Source organism: Physella acuta, unplaced genomic scaffold (genome assembly GCF_028476545.2).
Source record: "Physella acuta isolate Inbredline_101_S28 unplaced genomic scaffold, ASM2847654v3 ptg000951l, whole genome shotgun sequence".
NCBI lineage: Eukaryota > Metazoa > Mollusca > Gastropoda > Physidae > Physella > Physella acuta.
In genome coordinates this window covers 105,101-129,522 of record NW_026732468.1, presented here as the reverse complement: position 1 = coordinate 129,522, position 24,422 = coordinate 105,101, and the positions used below count along the sequence as shown (strand labels likewise).

The window sequence follows — 24,422 nt, the reverse complement described above, 5'->3', positions numbered from 1 at the left end:
AGACACAATGATGAAGACACAATGATGAAGACACAACGATGAAGACACAACGATGAAGACACAATGATGAAGACACAATGATGAAGACACAACGATGAAGACACAACGATGAAGACACAATGATGAAGACACAATGATGAAGACACAATGATGAAGACACAATGATGAAGACACAATGATGAAGACACAATGATGAAGACACAATGATGAAGACACAATGATGAAGACACAATGATGAAGATACAATGATGAAGACACAATGATGAAGACACAATGAAGACACACCGGAGGAGAAACACCGGAGGAGAAACACCGGAGATGACCGGAGTGGATAGGACACACATTGATAGGACATTCCTTGTTTAAAGCTTGAAGGTCACTCTCATGCCATCGATTCAGTGGTTTAGCATATGACAGCAGCACAGGAAAGACTTTACTTCTGCTGTTTGTAATGTTGGGGTGACGGTATATGATAGCATATGACAGCATATGACAGCAGTACAGGTAAGACTTTACTTGTGATGTTTGTAATGTTGGGGTGACGTTATATGACAGCATATGACAGTAGTACAGGAAGGACTTTACTTCTGCTGTTTGTAATGTTGCGGTGAACTGGAATATCTCAGAGTAACGCTCATTGATTAAAACACGTGTTTTAGGGTCAAATTAGTTTTCGTAACGTTTTAATTTTAATCAATTTGCCAATCTGAAGCTTAAAACTGAAAGAAAGTTAATATTTGAAGGAAGTCTGTAAAAAGAATATGTTAAGAATGTATGTAAATTTGCAAATGTGGAAAACATTTACAATGAGGCGAAGTTTTTATTTATAATATTAAATTAAATAAAAACTAATTTTAATATTAACTAAAATAAAAATGAAAATTAAATAAAATGAAACCAAAGCAAAATAAATGAAAATGAAATAAAATTGAAGTAAAATAAGAATTATATTAAATGAAATTAAAATAATGTAAAATAAAATGAAAATAAAATAAAAAAATAAAAATAAATTAAAAGACGTTCCACCTTTTCTTCTTTTACCATTTATGGCCATCACAATTTTGTGTCACGATCTTTGATTGGCTGTAGAAACAAGAGCGTCTTTGTATTGATGCTCCACTCGGCTAATTGAATGTTTTCATTAGTGACATTCAAGAATTTACGTCTGAACGAATTGTATTTGTTGTTTTTAAATACTCAATATAATTAAGTTAGGGTGAATTATAGGCAGTTAATCAATATACTTAGTTTTCAATGAGTTATCAGTAATTCCCATTTTTTTTACATAGGCGTCAAGTTGTCTATTGACGAATTTATAATTTAAAGTGAAGACTGGGGGAAAATTACTTTTGTTACTTATATTTAATCATGTACTGTTTATTACTTAATTTAATTTTTATAAGTTAGTTTATTTAGTCATCTAAATTTTGTTACTTTATTAAGTGATTTAAATTTTTTTTTACTTCATTTAGTTATCTAAATATTGTTACTCTATTTAGTCTTCTAAATTTTGTTACTTCATTTAATTATCTAAAATAAATTTGTTACTTGTATAATATAATGTCTGCGTGGCATTTAGCGAACTTTGGCGATTTAAAATAAATATTAATAAAACTAAAATTAATCATACGATCTAAGCCCCCACCCCAAAATCCATTGAATAATTTCGTCAGTGCCTGGGCCCAAACATACAGCACCTTAAGCAAACTTTTCTGACGATTGGTGGACCGCACATTTTCTAGAGGCCACGCCCCAATCTCACACCCGGAAGTTGACGGTTGCCATCATGATTACGTCCCTTGTTAACCGCCATCTTGACACTTACGCAATCTTTTGTTATGATGTACTTTAAGCATAATAGCACACATTTTTTTCTAATGCAATATTTTTTTAAAATAGTTTTTCTTGAAACTTCTTGCGACTTTGCGAAGATAAATACATTAATTAGCAGGTGTGTGAAAAAAGTCAAAGGAAAAATCGTTACAGGAAAAAAGTCGCAAAATTTGTTTATACTTTTATCAATTCAATATTCAGAAAGTGCAAATCAATTTACTATTAATTAAATTGTATGTAATGTAAGTTGTAATATTTAAAACACGTAAAAATATATAGTTTATAGTGTGTAGGTTTCAATTCCGTTAAATATATAACATTAAATATAATTTATTAGAATGTTCCAACCTTCTCGGTTTTCATCCTGTTTTTAAATACTAACTTTTAATTTGCGTGAAATGGCATAAAGATGTAGTTAATGTGACTTGCTGTCCTCAACTCATCGCAACAATAGTTCAACCACCTGTACTACCCACATTTATCACGCTCATTACATAACCAAGCATAGGATCAAAACAGAAAGCCGACACGGTACAAAGGCTGTCATTGACGGAAAACGTAACCAAAAAACAAAATGTAGGGACAAGGCCAACTGAGGAGAGGCCGACCAAGGAATGGCCTACAGCAAAGAAAAACAAAAGATACGCAAAACGCAATAATGTGCCAAAATTTCTTTAATAATTAATTTTCCTTCCGCATATTTAACTAAATACGTAACAAAATTTGAGGTTGATGTGTAACTTATTATTGTTATAAACTATAATAAATAATAAGCTACCAAAAAAAAAAAAAAAAAAAAACACAACCCACATCAATAAACATCCAAAATTTTACTATTCTCAACAATTAAATAAGAGTATTTCTTTAAACATTTTTGTGACTTTTTTTTCTGTGACTTTATTTTTATCACCTTTTCCATAAAATTTTTCTTAGTGACTTTTTTCTGTTTTTTTTATCTCCTGTAACTTTTTTCCTTTCACCGGGGACAAAACAACATGATAGTTTACACATTATTAACAGAACGAAACTTATAGTGGCCCTCACTTCGTGTTGGTGGCCAACAAAATAAACCATCTTTTAGTAATCCCGGACTATTTTTAGTAATATATCTGTTATCAAAAACTGGCCATCATTAAATATTCCTGGCCATAAAAAACTGGCCATCACTTAGTGTTCCTGGCCATCACTTAGTGTTCCTGGCCATCAAAAACTGGCCATCACTTAGTATTCCTGGCCATCAAAAACTGGCCATCACTCAGAGTTCCTGGCCATCAAGCAAAAACTCGTCAATGTCTGCTACCGGAAGTGCATTATCCCGGCACGAAAAATCGATTTGACCCTTTATTGGGTGTTCTACAGTTTCCTTGAGGTTGTGAGCTGCCATATAAGCCAGACACACTGGCCATATAGACACACTGGCCGTCCAGTCTAGACACACTGGCCGTCCAGTCTAGACACACTGGCCGTCCAGTCTAGACACACTGGCCGTCCAGTCTAGACACACTGGCCGTCCAGTCTAGACACACTGGCCGTCCAGTCTAGACACACTGGCCGTCCAGTCTAGACACACTGGCCGTCCAGTCTAGACACACTGGCCGTCCAGTCTAGACACACTGGCCGTCCAGTCTAGACACACTGGCCGTCCAGTCTAGACACACTGGCCGTCCAGTCTAGACACACTGGCCGTCCAGTCTAGACACACTGGCCGTCCAGTCTAGACACACTGGCCGTCCAGTCTAGACACACTGGCCGTCCAGTCTAGACACACTGGCCGTCCAGTCTAGACACACACCCTCTCCCACCCTTCCCCAACCACACCTCCTCCTCCCACCCTTCCCTAACTACCCCCCCCCCCCACCCTTCCCCTACAACTCCCCCACCTCTAACGACACTACCACCTACTTCATCCAGCAAACGCCCTGAGGGCTGTTTTCTCAGAGGTCCGCCACTGACCCGGCTATTAAATTAATCCCAGTCCACTCATCCCCTGCCCTCAAACCCCGTTCTCTCCCCTATTACTGGCACATACCAACACTTTAACAGTGCCTATAGTGGTTTGTACTTTTCCATCATTTACTCACTAATCTCTCTTATCTATTCTCTCCCCTGGGGCTGGGTTTTTATTATCTCCCTTTGTTTTCGGACCGTCCATGGAAACTACCCCCTTCCAACCCCACCCCTTGGCTACTACAGTTTTATATTACGTGGCTCAATCCAAATCCACAGCAGATGGAATCAAAACAGTAACAGGATGCTCTCATCACGAAGATAATTCGTTAATTGCTCTAAATACGGTGAATATAGACGTGGAATATAATTAGCGGATGAGATTATTGCTGTCTATAATTGCTAGACTTTATTGATATCGATGATAGCCTTTATTGGTATCGATGATAGCCTTTTTTGGTATCGATGATAGCCTTTATTGATATCGATGATAGCCTTTATTGATATCGACTCTAGGAATATGTTGTACGCTATAATTACATTAAGGCACATTTTGGCATTTGGTAGGTCCACTACAATGCTATATTGGCATAGAAATGTAGAGATATCACAGAAAAATTAACCTGAAAGTTTTCTGTGTGTGTAGAGTTCAAAAGTTTGAAATGGGATAGTTTCTATCAGCAGAACGGATAAACATACGGTCTGCAACTTAAGCCTAACCCTAATCCAACCTGGATGTAACTCTAACGACACGAAACAGTAGCCTAACGTTGATATGAGTGGTGTAGTTTATCAGAGGCTGAGTGATATGAAATTCTATGTCAGCTGTTCTATGGTAGGTTGTTGACATTACAAGGTATCTAATATATCGCTAGAGGACAAATATCGTTGGCTCTCCTCCGATGGAAACCCCTTGACAAAAGACACTTACATTTTTAAATAGAAAAAAAGTTCATATATTTATAACTTGTCCTACGCAGAAAGGACAGCCTGTACGCAAGAAGGACAGCCTGTACGCAAGAAGGACAGCCTGTACGCAAGAAGGACAGCCTGTGTGACAACATACAAAAAAAAAAACAGTTGCCCCAGACCACAAAGGCGTGAAGTGCTCACTCCCCAGAAACTTCCAGACTTTTCTGGGTCTGGCAGCGAGAGGCTGAAGTGTCGGATGAGATTCCCCAGGCCGGGGTACCGTTAAGTGCCATATGAGACCCCCCCCCCCCCCCCCCGCCACCCCCGGGCCGGGGTACCTTTATTTCAGTAAGTCCTCACCAGCCCTCAAGTGGCTTACAGGCGGGCCACGAGTACTCGGGTCTTTTAGAAAAGGCTGGAAAATCCCCCCCCCCCCCCCACTTCCATTCTTTCTTCCAGCCAAGTCTGTATATCACAGTAAACATTCTGGAATATTCGCACACTTCACTTTGGGAGAATGAAATTTTCGGACAACTTCTCGTTAGCGGGTTTTGTATTTTTTTATCTTTCAATTTCTGGTCGTCTGGTCGTGTCTGGGGTGAGTGCACCGCCTGCTGACGTCACACAACAATACACGTCCCAATTAACAGGGACTCTATGTTGACGTGACCTTGAATGACGTCCTGTCTGTCCACCCAGTCTTTGTGCCAACACGTCACAACACTTATAAAAACGTTAATCCTTTGATCCGGCGGATAAAAAGTTCGTTAATAATGTTTACATCCGGCTTTAGATTTTTTAATGGAAACATTTTTTTTGTTTGTTTTGAGGATTAGTTTATTGAAGAAAATTTTGTGTCGCAAAATGTAAAGTTGAAAACCCAACATTTGTAATTAGTGTCTCTCCCTCCCCCCTCAACTTAACACCAGGTGTCTCTCCCTCCCCCTCAACTTAACACCAGGTGTCTCTCCCTCCCCCTCAACTTAACACATGTCTCTCCCTCCCCCTCAACTTAACACCAGGTGTCTCTCCCTCCCCCCTCAACTTAACACCAGGTGTCTCTCCCTCCCCCTCAACTTAACACCAGGTGTCTCTCCCTCCCCCCTCAACTTAACACCAACACTCACCACCCCACACAGCCCTACTTACCACCAACACTCACCACCCCACACAGCCCTACTTACCGCCACCACTCACCACCCCACACAGCCCTACTTACCACCAACACTCACCACCCCACACAGCCCTACTTACCGCCACCACTCACCAGCCCACACAGCCCTACTTACCACCAACACTCACCACCCCACACAGCCCTACTTACCGCCAACACTCACCACCCCACACAGCCCTACTTACCACCAACACTCACCAGCCCACACAGCCCTACTTATCACCACACACTCACCAGCCCACACAGCCCTACTTATCACCACACACTCACCAGCCCAAACAGCCCTACCTACCGCCAACACTCACCACCCCACACAGCCCTACATACCGCCAACACTCACCAGCCCACACAGCCCTACTTACCACCACACACTCACCAGCCCACACAGCCCTACTTACCGCCAACACTCACCAGCCCACACAGCCCTACTTACCGCCAACACTCACCAGCCCACACAGCCGTACTTACCGCCAACACTCACCAGCCCACACAGCCCTACTTACCGCCAACACTCACCAGCCCACACAGCCCTACTTACCGCCAACACTCACCAGCCCACACAGCCCTACTTACCGCCAACACTTACCAGCCCACACAGCCGTACTTACCGCCAAGACCTTCTTGTGTGCCTTCTTCCTAATCTGTGCCAGATAAAACTGCCGGACCGCCAGCAACAGCATCAGGACCCCTACAGCCAACAGGATGGGTCCTGTGATGGGGACGCTCTCCCCAAACACATCGTGCACTCCTGGGGAGGGAGAGACACACGGTGTTAAGTTTAGGGGGGGAGGGTGAGACATGGTGTTTAGTTGAGGGGAAGGGAGAGACATGGTGTTAAGTTGAGGGAGGTGTGGGCTTGACTTGTGTTCAATGTGTGGGTGGTACAGTCATGATTGAAATACACTGACCTTACCAAACACGGGCGCTACAATCTTGATTGATATAATGATTTAAGTGTCGTAAAAAATTTAACAGCTAAACTTATGATTCGGAGCCTACGAAATATCTAACTCTAAGTTAGCAATGTGCATGCTTAATATGGATTAGATTGTTGTTATTTCCTTAATTTCGTTATAATTCTTTCCAACTTTTACACCAAGCTGCTAGTATTCAAAAGACAAATTTTAGTCGCTAGAATAATACAAAAAATGTTAAAATGAGATTGAATCGTTTTAACGTTCACTATTTGGGGTAGCGTGGTCGGATGGCGGAGCGCTAACACGAACGTCTCGAGTTCGGATGTTGGAATCGTGTCTTCACGACGTCGGACACAGGACATACAGTGTTTCTTCCAGACTTTTTTCTCCTTGGGGGGGGGGGGGTAGACTTTTTTTGGGGGGACGGACACTTAAAAGTATATATTTTCTATATAAATTTCATTTCGTTCGGGGTGGGGGGGGGGGGCGGTAGACTTTTATCGGGGGGGGGGGGGGGGGGAAGAGATGTCTGGAAGAAACTCTGTGGGTATAGCGCTGACCACTTCATACTTCATATGGCGTGGTAAAAAAAAACCAGATCAACTTCACTTCCTCTGTCCTGTGAATCTTTCGATTTGAAAAGGGAACTTTTTATTTAAGACGCATGGACGAGAATCCAAACAGAAAACAATGCCAGTGAAATATTTAAAATTAATTGATATAATTCAAGAAGGAGAGGGGGAGGGGAGAGAGAAAGCGGTAAAAAAATAATTAGCTGAAATCATTTTTGATTTTTGAAAAAATTGCACGTTATTATTTTTGTATTTTCCAGCTATTAAATGAAAATATAATCTTTAATTTAAATTTAAATCAAATTATTTTTGAAAACAAAAATAAATTCTCGTTAGGAATGGATTTTGTTTTTTGTTTAATTACCAGCTGGCTCTATATGTAATTGATCAAGACGTGTCCTAATTAGCCGACAGTCTGATGCCACAGTGATGTCTCGTGTTACTTGTACGGTGCTGGTGACCATTTTGGACGGTGGACCGTGTTGGACGGTGGACCATTTTGGACGGTGGACCATTTTGGACGGTGGACCATTTTGGACGGTGGACCATTTTGGACGGTGGACCGTGTTGGACGGTGGACCATTTTGGACGGTGGACCATTTTGGACGGTGGACCATTTTGGACGGTGGACCATTTTGGACGGTGGACCATTTTGGACGGTGGACCATTTTGGACGGTGGACCATTTTGGACGGTGGACCATTTTGGACGGTGGACCATTTTGGACTGTGGATGTGTTTGCGGCCGTTTATGATGTGTTAGCCACCGTTTATGATGTGTTAGCCACCGTTTATGATGTGTTCGCGAGTGTGTGAGCTGTTCTCGTCGGTACACAAGGTAAAGCTGTGCTAATGCGGATATCTTAACATCTTGTATTGAAAGGGTTATCTTAACATCTTGTATTGAAGGGGATATCTTAACATCTTGTATTGAAAGGGTTATCTTAAACATAAATAATGGGATTATCTTAATATGATTACGTTTTAAAAACATGTTAGTAATAGATGGCTAAGTTAAAAACTGTCATAAGAAGATTTAAAAACATGCCTAATATAGAAACGGAAAGATAAAAAGTAAGCCCCATGACTTAGACATTAAACATGCAAGAAAAAAATGTTCAATAAAAAATATTCTAATTAAATCTAAATCATGCACGAAAATATAAAAAAAAACGTTGGTGCATTTTAAACATTTTATTTTGGTAACTGTTCTCATACCATCTTTAAGTTGGATTGTGCAACAAATTTAGGGGCACATATTAAATAACTCTGAACGTTTCCGAATTATCTAACATAGTTTCCAGGAAATGAGCTTATGAAAGACAATTTGATGTGTGTGTCCTAGTCTAAACCTCAATAACAACTGCAAAGGCGTGATCAGTACTCACTAACCTCTAAATTAGCACAATTTAGCCATTAGCCGAGCACCTGTTTAACTCATTTACTTTGGTTTGGTTTAAAGTGACCATACATTAATTATTCAAATCTTTCACTTCTTTGTTTTAATCAATGCCAAACCACGAGATGAAAAAGTGAACAGGTCGCTCGTTCAATGTCTTCACTTGAGATTTTCACATTTGTTGTAAGCCAAAATATTTATTGGACAAGTTTAAATTAAACTTGGCAAAAATATTTATCGGACGAGTTTTAAATTAAACTTGGCAAAAATATTTGTTGGACAAGTTTTAAATTAAACTTGGCAAAAATATTTGTTGGACAAGTTTTAAATTAAACTTGGCAAAAATATTTATCGGACACGTTTTAAATTAAACTTGACAAACATATTTATTGGACAAGTTTTAAATTAAACGTGGCAAAAATATTTGTTGGACAAGTTTTAAATTAAACTTGGCAAAAATATTTATCGGACACGTTTTAAATTAAACTTGACAAACATATTTATTGGACAAGTTTTAAATTAAACGTGGCAAAAATATTTATTGGACACGTTTTAAATTAAACTTGGCAAAAATATTTATTGGACAAGTTTTAAATTAAACTTGGCCAAAATATTTAGTTGGAGCACACGGGATTTGAACACGCGCTTCCAACAGACTGCAGTGCACTGATTACTAAATTACCTCTTGATATTTAATATCTAGTTTCCTGGGTGACAGAATAAGCAAGAGCGTAGCAAGACCTGCGCTAAAGTCAACTGTCATATATACTCACTCGCATATTCCAACAATAACATGCTCACAATAAGCCAGAAAATTAGAACATTACATTTGTTTTTACACGGTGGTACCGTAATTCAAATAGGTTTTCCAAATACGTCTACTGTAAATCTTGTATTTTATACAAATATTTACACAGTAGATCAAATTTTTTAAAACATTAGTATCAACATATTTTTTTTTCAGAAATTTTAGAGTAAATTTACTTTTTTACGATTATTTTACTGTAAATCAACATTAAAAAATTTCAGTATTTTTACTCTTTGTTTTCTCAAAATATAAAAGAAACGTATTTTCACCCATAATTTAGGGTAAATCAATTATATTATACAGACAAGCGCACTGTATATCACAGCTTTGTAAATCCAAAAAAATGTGCATGTGCCTACGATTACTGACGCTTTATTTAAACCACGGAACTTGCTTCACAGTGACCGAAATTGCACTCGGAATTCCTAACTGATCTGATTTGCATAGAGAGCCTCAGAGTAACAGAGATGCAAATTCTGAGATTCCAAGGAAAAAACAAACTATGCAACTGGAATCTTTCTGTACGGGGTTTTATATGTTGTGGGTGCAAAAATGAAATCAGACGACTATTAAAAAAAAAAAAACTATAAAAATCAGCGTTTATGTTCACTGAAAATATAACATATAGGAAACTATTTTTTATTGGTCTCATATTTTTCTATTAAATTTTTTTTTTTTGTAATTGACAACAACGAGAATAGTCTAGAACATTCCATTACATATTTACAAATCGTGTGCGGTGTTATTAAAATAAATGTGATTATAAAAACTTTTAGGCAGTTTCTTCCAGGAATCTCTCCGATGGATGGGGGGGGGGGGGGGGGGTGGCCGAAGCATTTGGAATGCGCATGTAAGTGATTTTTAAAATATTGTATTTCTGACACTTTTTTCAGGCTTTAGTTTATTTTTTTAGGCAAAATTAACAAATAGGCCTACACCATTTTCAAAATTCATGTCGTGGTTTTTAAAAAAAAATAGTACTTTTATTTTTCTCCAATCTGTTTGTTTTTAAATAACTCGTAACCGCACACGACTAAAATTAATTGATATAAGTCCCTATACGTGATTTGAAATAAATAAAAAGATCTTTACCTCCCTATTAAAGTCAGTGATCATCTCCCATGTGTGAAAATATTCGTGAACGCAACTCACCATAGAGTATAAACATTACAGTGATCGAATGTTCGCAAGTACAACTCGTTATTTCACATTTTGTTACAAAAAAAAATAATTTAATATCTCAGTTGATACAAAAGTGTGTGTTCTTACGGAGCATATCATTTCCCGTTCGTGCCCAAGACACATAGATCAGATGCTTCGTATCTGCTTCAGAGACCTCGGCATATGGATGGACCCAGGAACGTTCCACTTATATGAGCCCGAATTTGAACTCGAGACTCTCGAGTCTAGCTCTCTACCGCTAGGCTACGCCGTCCCTTATGGATAGTTTAGTTTGCCACCCCGTGCTCCCCTACCTCACCCCGCTACATCGTGGTGGCGCCACTGACTAAAGTCACCAGATCACAGTTTGTCGAGTCATTCTACACATGTTGACTTTAGGTGCCGTCTGCCCCTTGTTGCCGTCTGCCCCTTGTTGCCGTCTGCCCTTTGTTGCCGTCTGCCCTTTGTTGCCGTCTGCCCCTTGTTGCCGTCTGCCCCTTGTTGCCGTCTGCCCCTTGTTGCCGTCTGCCCCTTGTTGCCGTCTGCCCCTTGTTGCCGTCTGCCCTTTGTTGCCGTCTGCCCTTTGTTGCCGTCTGCCCCTTGTTGTTGTATGTCGCTTGTATCCGCCTGTCGTTTGTTGCCGCCTGCCGTTTATGTGTTGCCGTCTGCCGTTTATGTGTTTCCGTCTGCCGTTTGTGTGGTGCAGTCTGTCGCTTGTTGCCGTCTGCAGTTTTTTTCGTCCGTCTCTTGTTAATCATTAACCTAACGTCTCTAATCTCAGCATCTCAATTAAATTCAGCGCCCTGTTAATTAATTACCGAACCTTAATTGTTTTAAACACTTCAAATGAATCGATTGAGCTTTTGTTGACAAATAAACGGAAATACAAGAGCATAGTTAGGGACTGAGCGGGGGTGTGGGGGTGTAACAGGGGTTGTGACAGGGGGTTTACAGGGGGTTTACAGGGGGTTTACAGGGGGTGTGGCAGGGTGTTTGATAGGGGGTGTGACGGGCTGTGAAATGGGGTTGACAGGGGGTGTGACAGGGGTTGTCATGTCGCTATTTTACTTACGCTATGCCGATATTGGAAGATATAAAAATTACAACCTCCAAAACAATGAAAACATTAGCTCAAAGTTCTTTTTTTTTTGTTACTTTTTAAAAAAACTCGCGTCGCTAATGGGAATAAAGGCTGGCTCACAAAGAACAAATTAGAAGCCGTGGTTTTGAACTTGGTGCACAAATTATCTTCAAATTGCGTGCCTGCGCGTGCACCGTTAATGGATGCAATCTGTTCAATTAGGCGAACAAACAACTGGTAATTGACTTCTTTGATTGGGTGCTGTATGTAGATTATCAGTGGATCGTGACATGGTAGGGTTAAACCTAGAGGGTCGTGACATTGTAGGTTTAAACCCCCCGCCCCCCACCCCCGGAGAAAAAAGTCTGGAAGAAACCTGTTTACGAGGAGTGTAGAGGTTTAGTAGAGTTTTATAAAATATTATAAAAGACGTTTAGGAGAGGTTTTGTACGATATTTCAACAAGTTTGAAACAAGTTTAAAGAAAAGGTTGAGAGGATGTTAAGCCGAGTTTTTAAGAGGTTTGAACGTTATTTAATAAACTCTGTGTAGGCGTAATCTAAATCTAGCCTTGACGGTTGACAATTTTAGTTTTGACGTAGCACGACACGTGCACTAATGACGTTGTTGAAGACAACAGACATGACATTATTTTCAAGACGTCAGCCAAGCTATCATCCTAAACAGGAAGTAGACAGACGGACAACCTTTTATAAAACACAGACAGATAGATGTTCCTTATTCGAGTGTTTCCTAATGAGTTCTTATCAACTAAAGATGAATGTTTCCAAACCGGACAATCGATGTCCAAATTCAGTTTTTGTTTAAAAGATGATGTGAATGAAACATGAATATTTTACTGCATGTATAAAAACAGTTTGGTTTTACACCGGGTGAAGGGTGGGGGGGGGGGGTGGTCGGTAAATGGTAAATAAATATGGTGTAACTCAACTGTTTGTAGCTTAAAGTTATAGGGTGTAACTCAACTGTTTGGAGCTTAAAGTTACAGGTCGTGTTGACGAATGTCCTGTTATAGAGGTAGATCTAGAACAAAATGATAACAGCCATCACGACATAAACTTCAGCAGCCCTATAGTGTTGTGGTGTTTGAGAAACTGGAACACGGTCAGAAGAAAAACCAGCTCTTTACAGATTTCATGCACGACTTAATAGAATACAAGGAGAAAGGAAACACTTCAAAGCCAGATTTGTTTTAATGAGACCAATTATAGGAAAAAACATTGACCTATTTAGTTGAGCCATGTGGTCGAGTTATATTCAGATGATTTAAAAGAGCAGACCCCCCCCTCCCCCCGCCCTCCCCCGACTCAGCTTAAAAACAGACGTGACTGCAGGTAATTAAATCACAACCATCTTAACCCTGCAGGTTGACTGACAGGTGGGTTGGCTGGTAGTCGGGTTGTTGACGTTCGGGTTTTCCCGTTCTACTTATAGATCTGATCCTTGATGGTCATGTGACTACTGGGGCAGGCCTAAGGTTAACAGGTCAATTGGACAGCTGGTCAACAGGTCAATTGGACAGCTAGTCAACAGGTAAATTGGACAGCTGGTCAACAGGTCAATTGGACAGCTGGTCATCAGGTCAATTGGACAGCTGGTCAACAGGTCAATTGGACAGCTGGTCAACAGGTCAATTGGACAGCTGGTCATCAGGTCAATTGGACAGCTTGTCAACAGGTCAATTGGACAGCTTGTCAACAGGTCAATTGGACAGCTGGTCATCAGGTCAATTGGACAGCTGGTCATCAGGTCAATTGGACAGCTGGTCAACAGGTCAATTGGACAGCTGGTCAACAGGTCAATTGGACAGCTTGTCAACAGGTCAATTGGACAGCTTGTCAACAGGTCAATTGGACAGCTGGTCAACAGGTCAATTGGACAGCTGGTCATCAGGTCAATTGGACAGCTTGTCAACAGGTCAATTGGACAGCTGGTCATCAGGTCAATTGGACAGCTGGTCAACAGGTCAAATGGAATGAAACACCCGGCCGTTGAATGAAACACCCGGCTGTTGAATGAAACACCGGGCCGTTGAATGAAACACCCGGCCGTTGAATGAAACACCGGGCCGTTGAATGAAACACCCGGCTATTGAATGAAAGCACATGCAAAGATTGAATAAAACCTCATTTCAACATTGGATTAAAGCTGTCAAGCTCTACAAAAGAAAAAGATTTGATGTTTGTCTTGAATGCTGGCCGTTGACAGCTTAAAAACAAATCAACTTAACATGCAATCAACTTAACATGCAATCAATAATTGAAATATTTCCGCTCATTTGGTGGCCAGTCATCGACACGCCCACAATAAACCACCTTCCACCCTCCCACGCCCATTCTCCTACTCCCCTTCCCCCCACAACCACCCTTTGACACCCACCCTCATCAAACGTATATTTTTTAATTGAAACACAACACACACAGTATCGATTCCTATCCGTTTTAAATAACAGATTCAGATTGATTACACAGCGGCTCATTAATTATATTTTGTGGGTGGCCTTGAAAGTTTCTGACGATAATTGTTTTGTTTACCTTGTACTGACTGCGTGTGTGGTAGTACTAAATTTAACATTGTATCCCATGGCTAAAGTTAACATTTTATCCCATTGCTAAAGTTAAAATTGTATCCCATTGCTAAAGTTAACATTGTATCCCATTGCTAAAGTTAACATTGTATCCCATTGCTAAAGTTAACATTGTATCCCATTGCTAAATTTAACATTGTATCCCATTGCTAAAGTTAACATTGTATCCCATTGCTAAAGTTAACATTGTATCCCATGGCTAAATTTAACATTGTATCCCATGGCTAAATTTAACATTGTATTCCATTGCTAAATTTAACATTGTATCCCATTGCTAAATTTAGCATTGTATCCCAATACTAATGTTAACATTCGTATCGTATTGTGTAGTGTTTAATTCAGTCATTAAGGAGATAATTGTTTTTTAAATTATCAATTCTAGTACAAACAGACCTATTTACATAACTGTCAGGTAGTTGTTAGTTCGGCAGACTACCGCCTAACATAACTGCTACTGTTTTATTTATTTTTCTGAATTATCTCCACTTATTTTTCTCTGGGTTAGCATCCCCTTAAATTTCCTACTTAATAGCTTACATTAAATATAGCGACAGAAGTTCAAATGGAGAAAATGAACGTATCTGCAACTTAGCCTTCAACCGTTCAAAATAAAACGAAAAAAATAATTACGCATTAACTTTAAGTAGAATGCAGAAAGATTTTTGTAAAGTAAGTTTTTAAATATTTATTTCTAATTTTATTTTCCCCCAGTTTTCCCGCTGCGTTTATTGTTGTCAATAAATTCTCTTCCGGTACCGACTTCATTCTGAAAGAGAGAAAACTCTTCCACGATTTAACGAAACGGGGAAGGGGAAATAACTTAGAGTTCCGCTCCCATTCACCAGCAGCCCGTATGTGTACGTTAAGATAAGGGCATTAACTCCGCGTGAATGGATACAATAATGGAGTGTTTCTCCTGATACGACTTAATTCACCTCATAAAGCCAAACCATAAAGTGGTTGTGTGGATTTGTGGGGATACTTGGTCCAAACTAAGCTCACACTTTGGTCAAAATGTGGGCCATTCAATCAATGCTAACATTACCACTTGGATTTTAAAAGATGAGTTATATAATAGTAGCCTAATCCAGATTTCAAATTTCAAAAAGTGGATTCATAATTCTAGCAAAACCAGTTTTTGATTTCAAAAAGTGAGTTAAAAAGGTGGGTTTCAAAAGAAGTTTAGGTCGTCCAATGTAAATTTAAAAATTCTGTTTCGATTTTTAAATGGGGCCAAAGGTGGGTTACAGAAGTTAAACTTAATATTTGGATTTTAATTCGTTTAAAATGGTGGGTATTTTATTATAATAGTTAATCCCACCTGATTGGTTTCTGATTGGTAAACTAAGCAAAACCCACCTTTTGAATGCGTGTGCAGTGAACACGTGTGTAAGTAAATAAAGAACTAAAAATAGAAACATGCAGACGAGCACGCATGGGGCTCACTTTTACGTGTACCTAGCCAGGTGAGGATGACGCCGATGACGAAGAGGATGCAGCTGACGGTGATGAAGAGGATGCCACAGCGCAGGGGCGCCTTCCAGTCGGGGTGGTTGAGAAAGTTGGGGTAGTGCCGGCTGATACCGCTGGCCCGCCCCCGGGTGTTGACGCATTTGTGCCCGCCCGCGTGGAACATGACGTCAGTGGTGCGGGGTCGCCGCCGTAGGCTGATGTAGGTGGAGTAGAGTTGACGATGAGACGACAGGGGGATAGTTTAGATGCTGCTGTCGGTTTAACATCCTCGATCTGAAATTGAAAGTACAAAAAAAAGTTGATTACTAGAGGTTAAAGATTTTAGAAATAACATGTAATTCCTCTATCACGGCCTGGTCGAGCGGGAGAGTGCTTTGCAAATTGTACTAAGCTGTACAAAGGCTATAAAAGTAAATCCAGAAATAAAGGCTTGCTGAAGTTGAACTCAATGGGTCATATGGTGCTTAACGTAACAACGCGTAATACTTAAATACGTTGAAGGAAATCACATTTTATATTACAACGAAGAAGAGCCAAAAACTTTGACATTTAAAAAAAAAAAACTTAAGTCAATGATATCTGAACTGCTTTTTATTAGTTTTGTTGTGACTAAGTATGAGACAGAGTTGCAGACAGACACTATGACAGACCGACATACAAATGTTAAGTGAAGCTTAAGCCGACAAAACAAAATCTACCTTATTAAACAAAAATCTCGCTTGATTGCATTTACCCCACACTAGAACAATTCAATTATTTTTACCGGCAAGAAATCTCTAGTCAGCCAAGATAAAGACGGAAGCTAATATTTTAGAGTCAGCGTCACCAAGTCACGACGCTGCTATATAGACGAGAATTTGTTTTGATATTCGCATTTATCTGACAACTAACGAGAAAAACTGTTTGAATATTCAGACAAGTGGGGGCATTGTTTTCTTTTGTAATGAGCAGCAAACCAAACGTCTTCAAATCACACAGCAACTTATATATGTAGGCTGGGTGTCAGCTTGACCTAGCTACCCGACATCAGCACATTTTTGTAATATAGGATTCAAAGTGATTGTACTGGGTAAATGTAAATAAAAGAACATACATACATACATACATAACTACATGATTATGTTGTGATGCGAATTGATGTGACGATAATGAAGATGGTAATGTTTTAGATTCTATTTATATCGACAGACAACCCTTTAATGAGCCTCTGTAATCTAAGCATTGATTATTTCTTCAGACGACCAAACCGTTATCTGGCTTGAATTATTCAGCAGACAAACGATCACGTGACCACTCGCCCGAGTGTTAGTACACGTCACATCATCATCAGTGCCGAAAAGTATGCAAGGTCGTTGACCTGCTACGTGTAGGGGATGCCATCCTGTTACTAAAGTGGCGGGGGCGCCTTCCTACGACTAGGGGGGGGGGCGCCACCTACCACTCGTGGGGGGTACCATCCTACCACTTGTGGAGGGGCGCCACCTACTACTTGTGGAGGGGCGCCACCTACTACTTGTGGAGGGGCGCCACCTACTACTTGTGGAGGGGCGCCACCTACCACTAGTAAGGGTACCATCCTACTACTTGTGTGTGGGGGGGGGGGCGCCTTCCTACCACTAGTGGGGGGTACCATCCTACTACTTGTGGGGGGGGGCGCCTTCCTACCACTAGTGGAGGGACGCCACCTCAGAGGCGTAGCCAGGGGAGGGCGGGTGGGGCGCCAAAAAAGGGTAGAGAAATTAATTTGACAGCTCATTTTAAGCTGAAGTTTCGAATTATACACTGCCAAAGCTACGAAAAATAAACGACTACAAAGTACAAAGCTTCACACACTGATTTAACAACTTTGTGACACAGAAATAGAAATTGTTTCAGGATAGTAACTGGTAAGAAGCGCCGCAAAACTTCCCAACTGCGTGGGGGGGGGGGGGGGAGAGGAATAACTATATATAGAAATAGGGGGGGGGGCTCAAAATTGATAGTCCGCCCCGGGCGCTGGATTAGGTCGCTACGCCTCTGCGCCACCTACCACTAGTGGGGGGCGCCACCTACCACCAGAGCGACACCATATCACTACTACCACCACAGCGTCAGTCCCCTGACAGTGACTGTGCATCAAATATTTACACTGCTCAATCCCCAGGACACGGCTGGCCAGTAATGGACTGATGCTGTGACCTCGACCTACATAGGAAAACTGAGGGGAAAAATAAGTACATGGGCGCCCGATCTAAACACTGAGTATCTCAGTACAGACCTATATTCGATTTATACACAGCAACCCATCCCGAGTTAACACCAATGGCATCAAAGCATTTAGTATAATGATCAATCTTAAGGCTAAATAGATGTACACACCTTGAACAACCCCCATACAAACCAAATTGCAAAGTCTGTCCATGTACAAAGTCTGTCCAACGTATGTGGTTTAGTAACAAAACTGTATGTATCCCGAGACTCGACCGTTAAATAGTAGAGATGTAAGTGCAAGTGTGTTGGGTACTCGATACCCACATGTTTATACTCAGGCGAGGCGAAAACAACATGACATCATGCGGTCTGTCACAACAACACACAACACAACAACACACAACAACACAACAACACACAACACACGACTAGCATGCACAGTGGTTACTGGCACAAGGGGTGTGTCACAACAACACACGACACAACAACACACAACACAACAACACACAACACACGACTAGCATGCACAGTGGTTACTGGCACAAGGGGTGTGTCACAACAACACACGACACAACAACACACAACACAACAACACACAACACACGACTAGCATGCACAGTGGTTACTGGCACAAGGGGTGTGTCACAACAACACACGACACAACAACACACAACACAACAACACACAACACACGACTAGCATGCACAGTGGTTACTGGCACAAGGGGTGTGTCACAACAACACACGACACAACAACACACAACACAACAACACACAACACACGACTAGCATGCACAGTGGTTACTGGCACAAGGGGTGTGTCACAACAACACACGACACAACAACACACAACACAACAACACACAACACACGACTAGCATGCACAGTGGTTACTGGCACAAGGGGTGTGTCACAACAACACACAACACAACAACACAACACAACAACACACAACACAACAACACACAACACAACACACCAACACAACACACCAACACACGACACACAACTCACAACAACACACAACACAACACACAACTAGCGTGCACATTGGTTACTGCACAAGGGGTGTGTCAAAACAAATGGGGGCGGGGTTGGGTGGAGATAGCTGGGTATTTTAGACTGCTAGCGGTCATGTCAGGGTTTATTGAAGGCGAGAAATGACGAGGAGGGGATGTGGGACAACGACGACCATTATGGAAGATGATATACACCTCACCCTTATGACTATTGGTGTTGTGTTACATTGGTGTAGGGTGTTCTCGAGATAATTGCACGTGCGACATTGGCTGGGCGTGTTTCACGTGTAATTAAATATTTGTTTAAGTCTGGTGTAAGTTTCCTTAATTGCATGTTATGGTAAGTTTTGTTAATTAAATGCTATCGTATGTTTCGTTAATTACATGCTATTGTATGTCACACTTGTTGTGTTATTGTCTAAGCGATTCTTTGTTGGATCAATAACTACTGTATATAGATATCTTACAGCTGGTGCTAAGTGCTGGGGGGGGGAGAGATGAGAGGTAGGGTGAGTTCACACAGCTGTTCACATTTTGAAGTGTGTTGCTGTAGTGGTGAAGAAAAGAATTCTCAATGGACACCAACTTTTTAAACAAGAGCCTTGAACTAGGTAGTTGTCAAACCCCTTTCAACACGTGCAGCAAATAATTCTTTAAAATTATGTTGGTAATATCCTTTTCTATACAGCACAATTATTTAAAACAACATTTTAAATTTCCGTATTCAAACCTGAGAAATGCTTCAAGGAAAAAATAACCTCCCCCCCCCCCCTTCTCTCAAGTTATAAAAAAACAATTTTGATCTTCTTACCTTCTTTAATATGGACTACTCCCCTTTTTTCAGCAATTTTTTGTTCTTGTTAAGAAATTTTTTTGTTGCTGAATTTATTGACCGTGATGTGGCAGTTGCAGTTATCCCACTCTATCAACCAGAGTCATGTCCCCTTACCTTCACCCACTGTAATTATTTCCCCTACCTCTCCAGGAAATGACAGCCACTTCCAGAAAAGTCTCGACCCTAACAAGCGGTGGTTGTGTGAGTAGATCCGCGCGTCAGGCACTAGTCCCGGGGGTGGGATGTGGAGGGGGGGGGGTCACTGATCAATGCACCGCTCTAAAACCACTAGCAGATCGACCCCATCCTAAACGATCAACTCTTGAACTTTGGACGTAGTTAGCTACAACAGTACAATATCATGACGTCACTTGACGGATGTGAGCAATAAAATGGCAGCTGTTTGAAGTTTGTTAGCTTTAGGGGGTGGGAGTGGTCGGGTGGGTAAGCACACATGGTTGCTAACCCGAAAGTCCCTAGTTCAATGAGGCAGATGGGGCTGCTAGTCAGCTGGGGACAGCAACCCATCTAGGGGAGAAAACTCGAAAACAAACATGAGTAGAGTCAGGCGATGGATTACTTTCGGCTGCTCCTGAGACTCTGCTGATTCCAAGCTGTACAGGTGACGCCCTGTCCCTTGGGTCAAGCAGCTGTGTGGAGCAACATGGCCACCATCTAGCTCACCGTAGGGCCCACGAATGGACGTCCAATACACAATCATCCAATGGTCTATTAGACAATGGAGCCGTGTTAGGGTTAAGGCCATGGTTTAGTGTAGATGAGTGCTGATGTTAGTGACACTTTTTAAATGTTAGGGTTGATGTTTAGGTAATAGAGTGGGCAAGACATACAGCAGTGGTGATGGGCAGGGAGCGACAGTGGTGGCCTGATGGGAAGGAGAGACGGCAAGTCTGGGGGTGGGGCCTGAGGGTGGACCTCGCGTTGTCTTGCTCCAGACAAATTGCTGAATAAAATCACATGGACGTAAACAAGGGAAACAATTTACGCGGGTGGTGAATGACAGGAACTACACAGGGAGATAACTGGTCATACAGTCTATCAGGGTTTTTATGTTGTCTGTCTATGTAGCTATACTGTCTGCTTTTGTGGGTATTTGGAAGTCTGTTTTGCTGTCTGTAAGATTGTCTAGCTGTGTGGCTGTGTGACTGTGAGACTGTGTGACTGTGGGACTGTGTGGCTGTGAGACTGTGCGGCTGTGAGACTGTGTGGCTGTGTGACCGTGTGGCTGTGTATATGTGTATATGTGTGGCTGTGTATATGTGTATATGTGTGGCTGTGTGGCTGTGTGGCTGTGAGACTGTATGGCTGTGTGACTGTGTGACTGTGGAACTGTGTGGCTGTGAGACTATGGCTGTGTGGCTGTGTGACTGTGTGGCTGTGAGACTGTGACTGTGTGGCTGTGTGGCTGTGAGACTAACTGTGTGACTGTGTGGCTGTGTGACTGTTTGCTTGTCTGTCTATGTGACTGCTCTGGCCACACCCACTCGAGAGCATCTAACGCTGCACTAATCTTCTAACCCCCATAATCCCATTCACTCCCACCCCTCCCCACACCTCAAGGCTACAAAGCCGGACAGCTGATTGAAGCCATCAGATCGATAATATATCACTAAACCTTTGACCGGCACCAATCGATCAGGGTCTGATTGGGGCTGTCACGTCGTGTTGTAGATGGAGGTGAGTACTCAAAGTCTGCATGATAGTCTGGTAGTTCGGTTGGTGAGCAGGCTATGGGAGGCTTTAGTCAGTCGGTCACCATGGAGTCTTGGTCGGTCAATCACTCACCCACCTTGAGACTTTGGCGCCATATGCCCAAATATTTATATGTAGTACAAGATATTCATACACACCTAACCACTCCCATACACAATTCTCATCCACCCACACTACCCAATCCTCACCCACCCAACCCAATCCTCACCCACCCAACCCAATCCTCACCCATCCTACCCCACCCCCCCCCCCCACCCCCCATACACACTCCCACCCACACACCCCTTCCTGTGGCGCTGATATCGTGAAGCAGTTGCAACACCACGTAACGTGTGTCCCCCACCCTAGACTTATACGACAACGATACTAAAGTTAGTGTCCCCGTCATTTTTGTTGGGTCGTTAGTGACCGGCTCTGTAGGGCCATTACAGGCAGGGTCATTAAAGTAGGGGTCATTAAAGCTGGGTTCGTTAAACATGGGGTCATTAATGGGGTCAATAATGGGGTCCTTAAAGACGAGGCTATAAATCGGTAATTTATAGACGGCGTCATAGAACGGGTCACTAAAGACAGGGTCATTATCTACATAATCATACGGCCAACCTGTATGTTGATAAAGTGTTGTTTTTAGCGCAATTTCCATACTGACAATTGCGATTATTAATTCGTTATTTCTGGATGGATGGATGGATGGATGGATGGATGTGTGTCCGCAGCTTTAAGTCGTATCTCCACAACGAAGCAATATCGAGGACTAGTTCCAAAGCAAATATGTTAAGCAAGTTCCGAGGATGATTGTGGGCCAAAAACATTCCCGGAATTCCTTCCTGGATTTCCCGGAAAAGCTAAAAAACCTCGAAAAATGCTGTTTTTGGCCCATATCTCGGCAACCAGACCATTTAGCGACTTGAAACATTTGCCAATCGATTCCTGCTATAATTTAGAACAATATTGCCGAAGAAAGTTTTCAAAAATATCCTTTTGTTCGGTCACAAAAAATTAAGGAAATTGCGCTTAAATTGTCACTAGACTTTTTATTAACTTGTTTTTAAAGTAATTTCTTCGATATAACAGCGTTGACATTTTTTTAATGAAGGAAATAGAAAGTTGTAAAAATGTAACACTACCTCAAGTCTTTATACAACTTCCCATGTGTTTTCCAGCATCGAGAATTGTTTAACCAATGTTATACAACATCAGAAATATTGGTACACATTACACAGCGGCAGGTATCTACATAACAATACTTACAGCCCCTCCTCATGGTTTTCCCTAAGTTTCATCAGTACACATCAATGGTATGAATTACATCCGAGAGAGAAGGAACAGACTCCAGCCTTACTTCATTAAACGAACATATTACTAATTAATTCAATCAAGTAATCGACACCTGACATATTGTATTACACATCACACATACACTTAACATTTAACAGACTCGCTAAATGTATATATGCACTTACGCACACATACACACATAACTCACCATTACAGCTATTTACATGAACACGCTTACACATACTAAACACTAGCTTCATATAGTAGACACACATACACATTAATGACACACACGAACATATGAAAACACAAACATTCGCACTTTCACACACACGTACAAACACACATTCACACACTACTCACCACCTCATTGTCGCCTGTTAAACATGTACTCACGCGCATGTGTTTGTTTACCTAAAACCAAACCCGACAATCATATAAAAGTTGATGTAATTAGACAGCTGATGAGAATAATTAGTAACACCCCCCTCCACCCCAATACACAGCTTGCAGCGCCGACATAATTTAAACCTCATTTCATGCAATCTTGAGCCAAGGTAATTACTTGACATCGCCAAGTAAAAAATCTACTCGTTTTTCTGTTAATCGCGTAGTTTCTCTCCTTCTCTCTACGCCTCTCTATATCTCGGTCTTTTTCTCTCGCTACTACTCTGTCTTTTCTCTCTATCTCTGTCTCTCAATTTTCTCTGTCACTTTCTCTCGCTCTCTATGGAATAAGCAACACAACACAACACCTCTCTATGGAGTAAGCAACACAACACCTCTCTATGGAGAAAGCAACACAACACAACACCTCTCTATGGAGTAAGCAACACAACACCTCTCTATGGAGTAAGCAACACAACACAACACCTCTCTATGGAGTAAGCAACACAACACAACACCTCTCTATGGAGTAAGCAACACAACACAACACCTCTCTATGGAGTAAGCAACACAACACAACACCTCTCTATGGAGTAAGCAACACAACACGACACCTCTCTATGGAGTAAGCAACACAACACAACACCTCTCTATGGAGTAAGCAACACAACACAACACCTCTCTATGGAGTAAGCAACACAACACAACACCCCTCTATGAAGTAAGCAACACAACACCTCACATCGCTGTCAGAGGCATAGCGACCTAATCCGGCGCCCGGGGCGGACTATCAATTTTTGCGTCCCCCCCTATTTCTATATATAGTTATTCTGCCCCCCCCCCTCCCCCACACGCAGTTGGGAAGGTTTGCGGCGCTTCTTACCAGTTACTATCCTGAAACAATTTCTATTTCGGTGTCACAAAGTTGTGAAATCAGTGTGTAAAGCCTTGTAGTTGTTTATTTTTCGTAGCTTTGACAGTGTATAATTCGAAACTTCAGCTTAAAATGAGCTTTCAAATTAATTTCTCTACCCCTTTTAGCGCCCCCTTAAGGTCGGCGCCCGGGGCGGCCGCCACATCCGCCCTCCCCGGCTACGC

General features: G+C 41.5%; 1 protein-coding gene across 3 annotated transcripts in view; it reads right to left on the bottom strand.

Moving 5' to 3' along the window:
• Positions 1–24,422, bottom strand: part of LOC131953767 (uncharacterized) — a 93,101-nt gene that overhangs the window by 21,047 nt on the left and 47,632 nt on the right. For 2 of the 3 annotated variants that reach the window (XM_059317127.1, XM_059317128.1), the window contains 2 exons: positions 15,856–16,155; positions 6,475–6,614 (listed from right to left, as the gene is read on the bottom strand). In XM_059317127.1, coding sequence (XP_059173110.1) covers positions 6,475–6,614; positions 15,856–16,045 — 330 coding nt within the window. In that variant the 5' untranslated portion in view covers positions 16,046–16,155. The remainder of the gene's footprint in view (positions 1–6,474; positions 6,615–15,855; positions 16,156–24,422) is intronic. The other variant, XM_059317129.1, reaches the window with a different exon arrangement.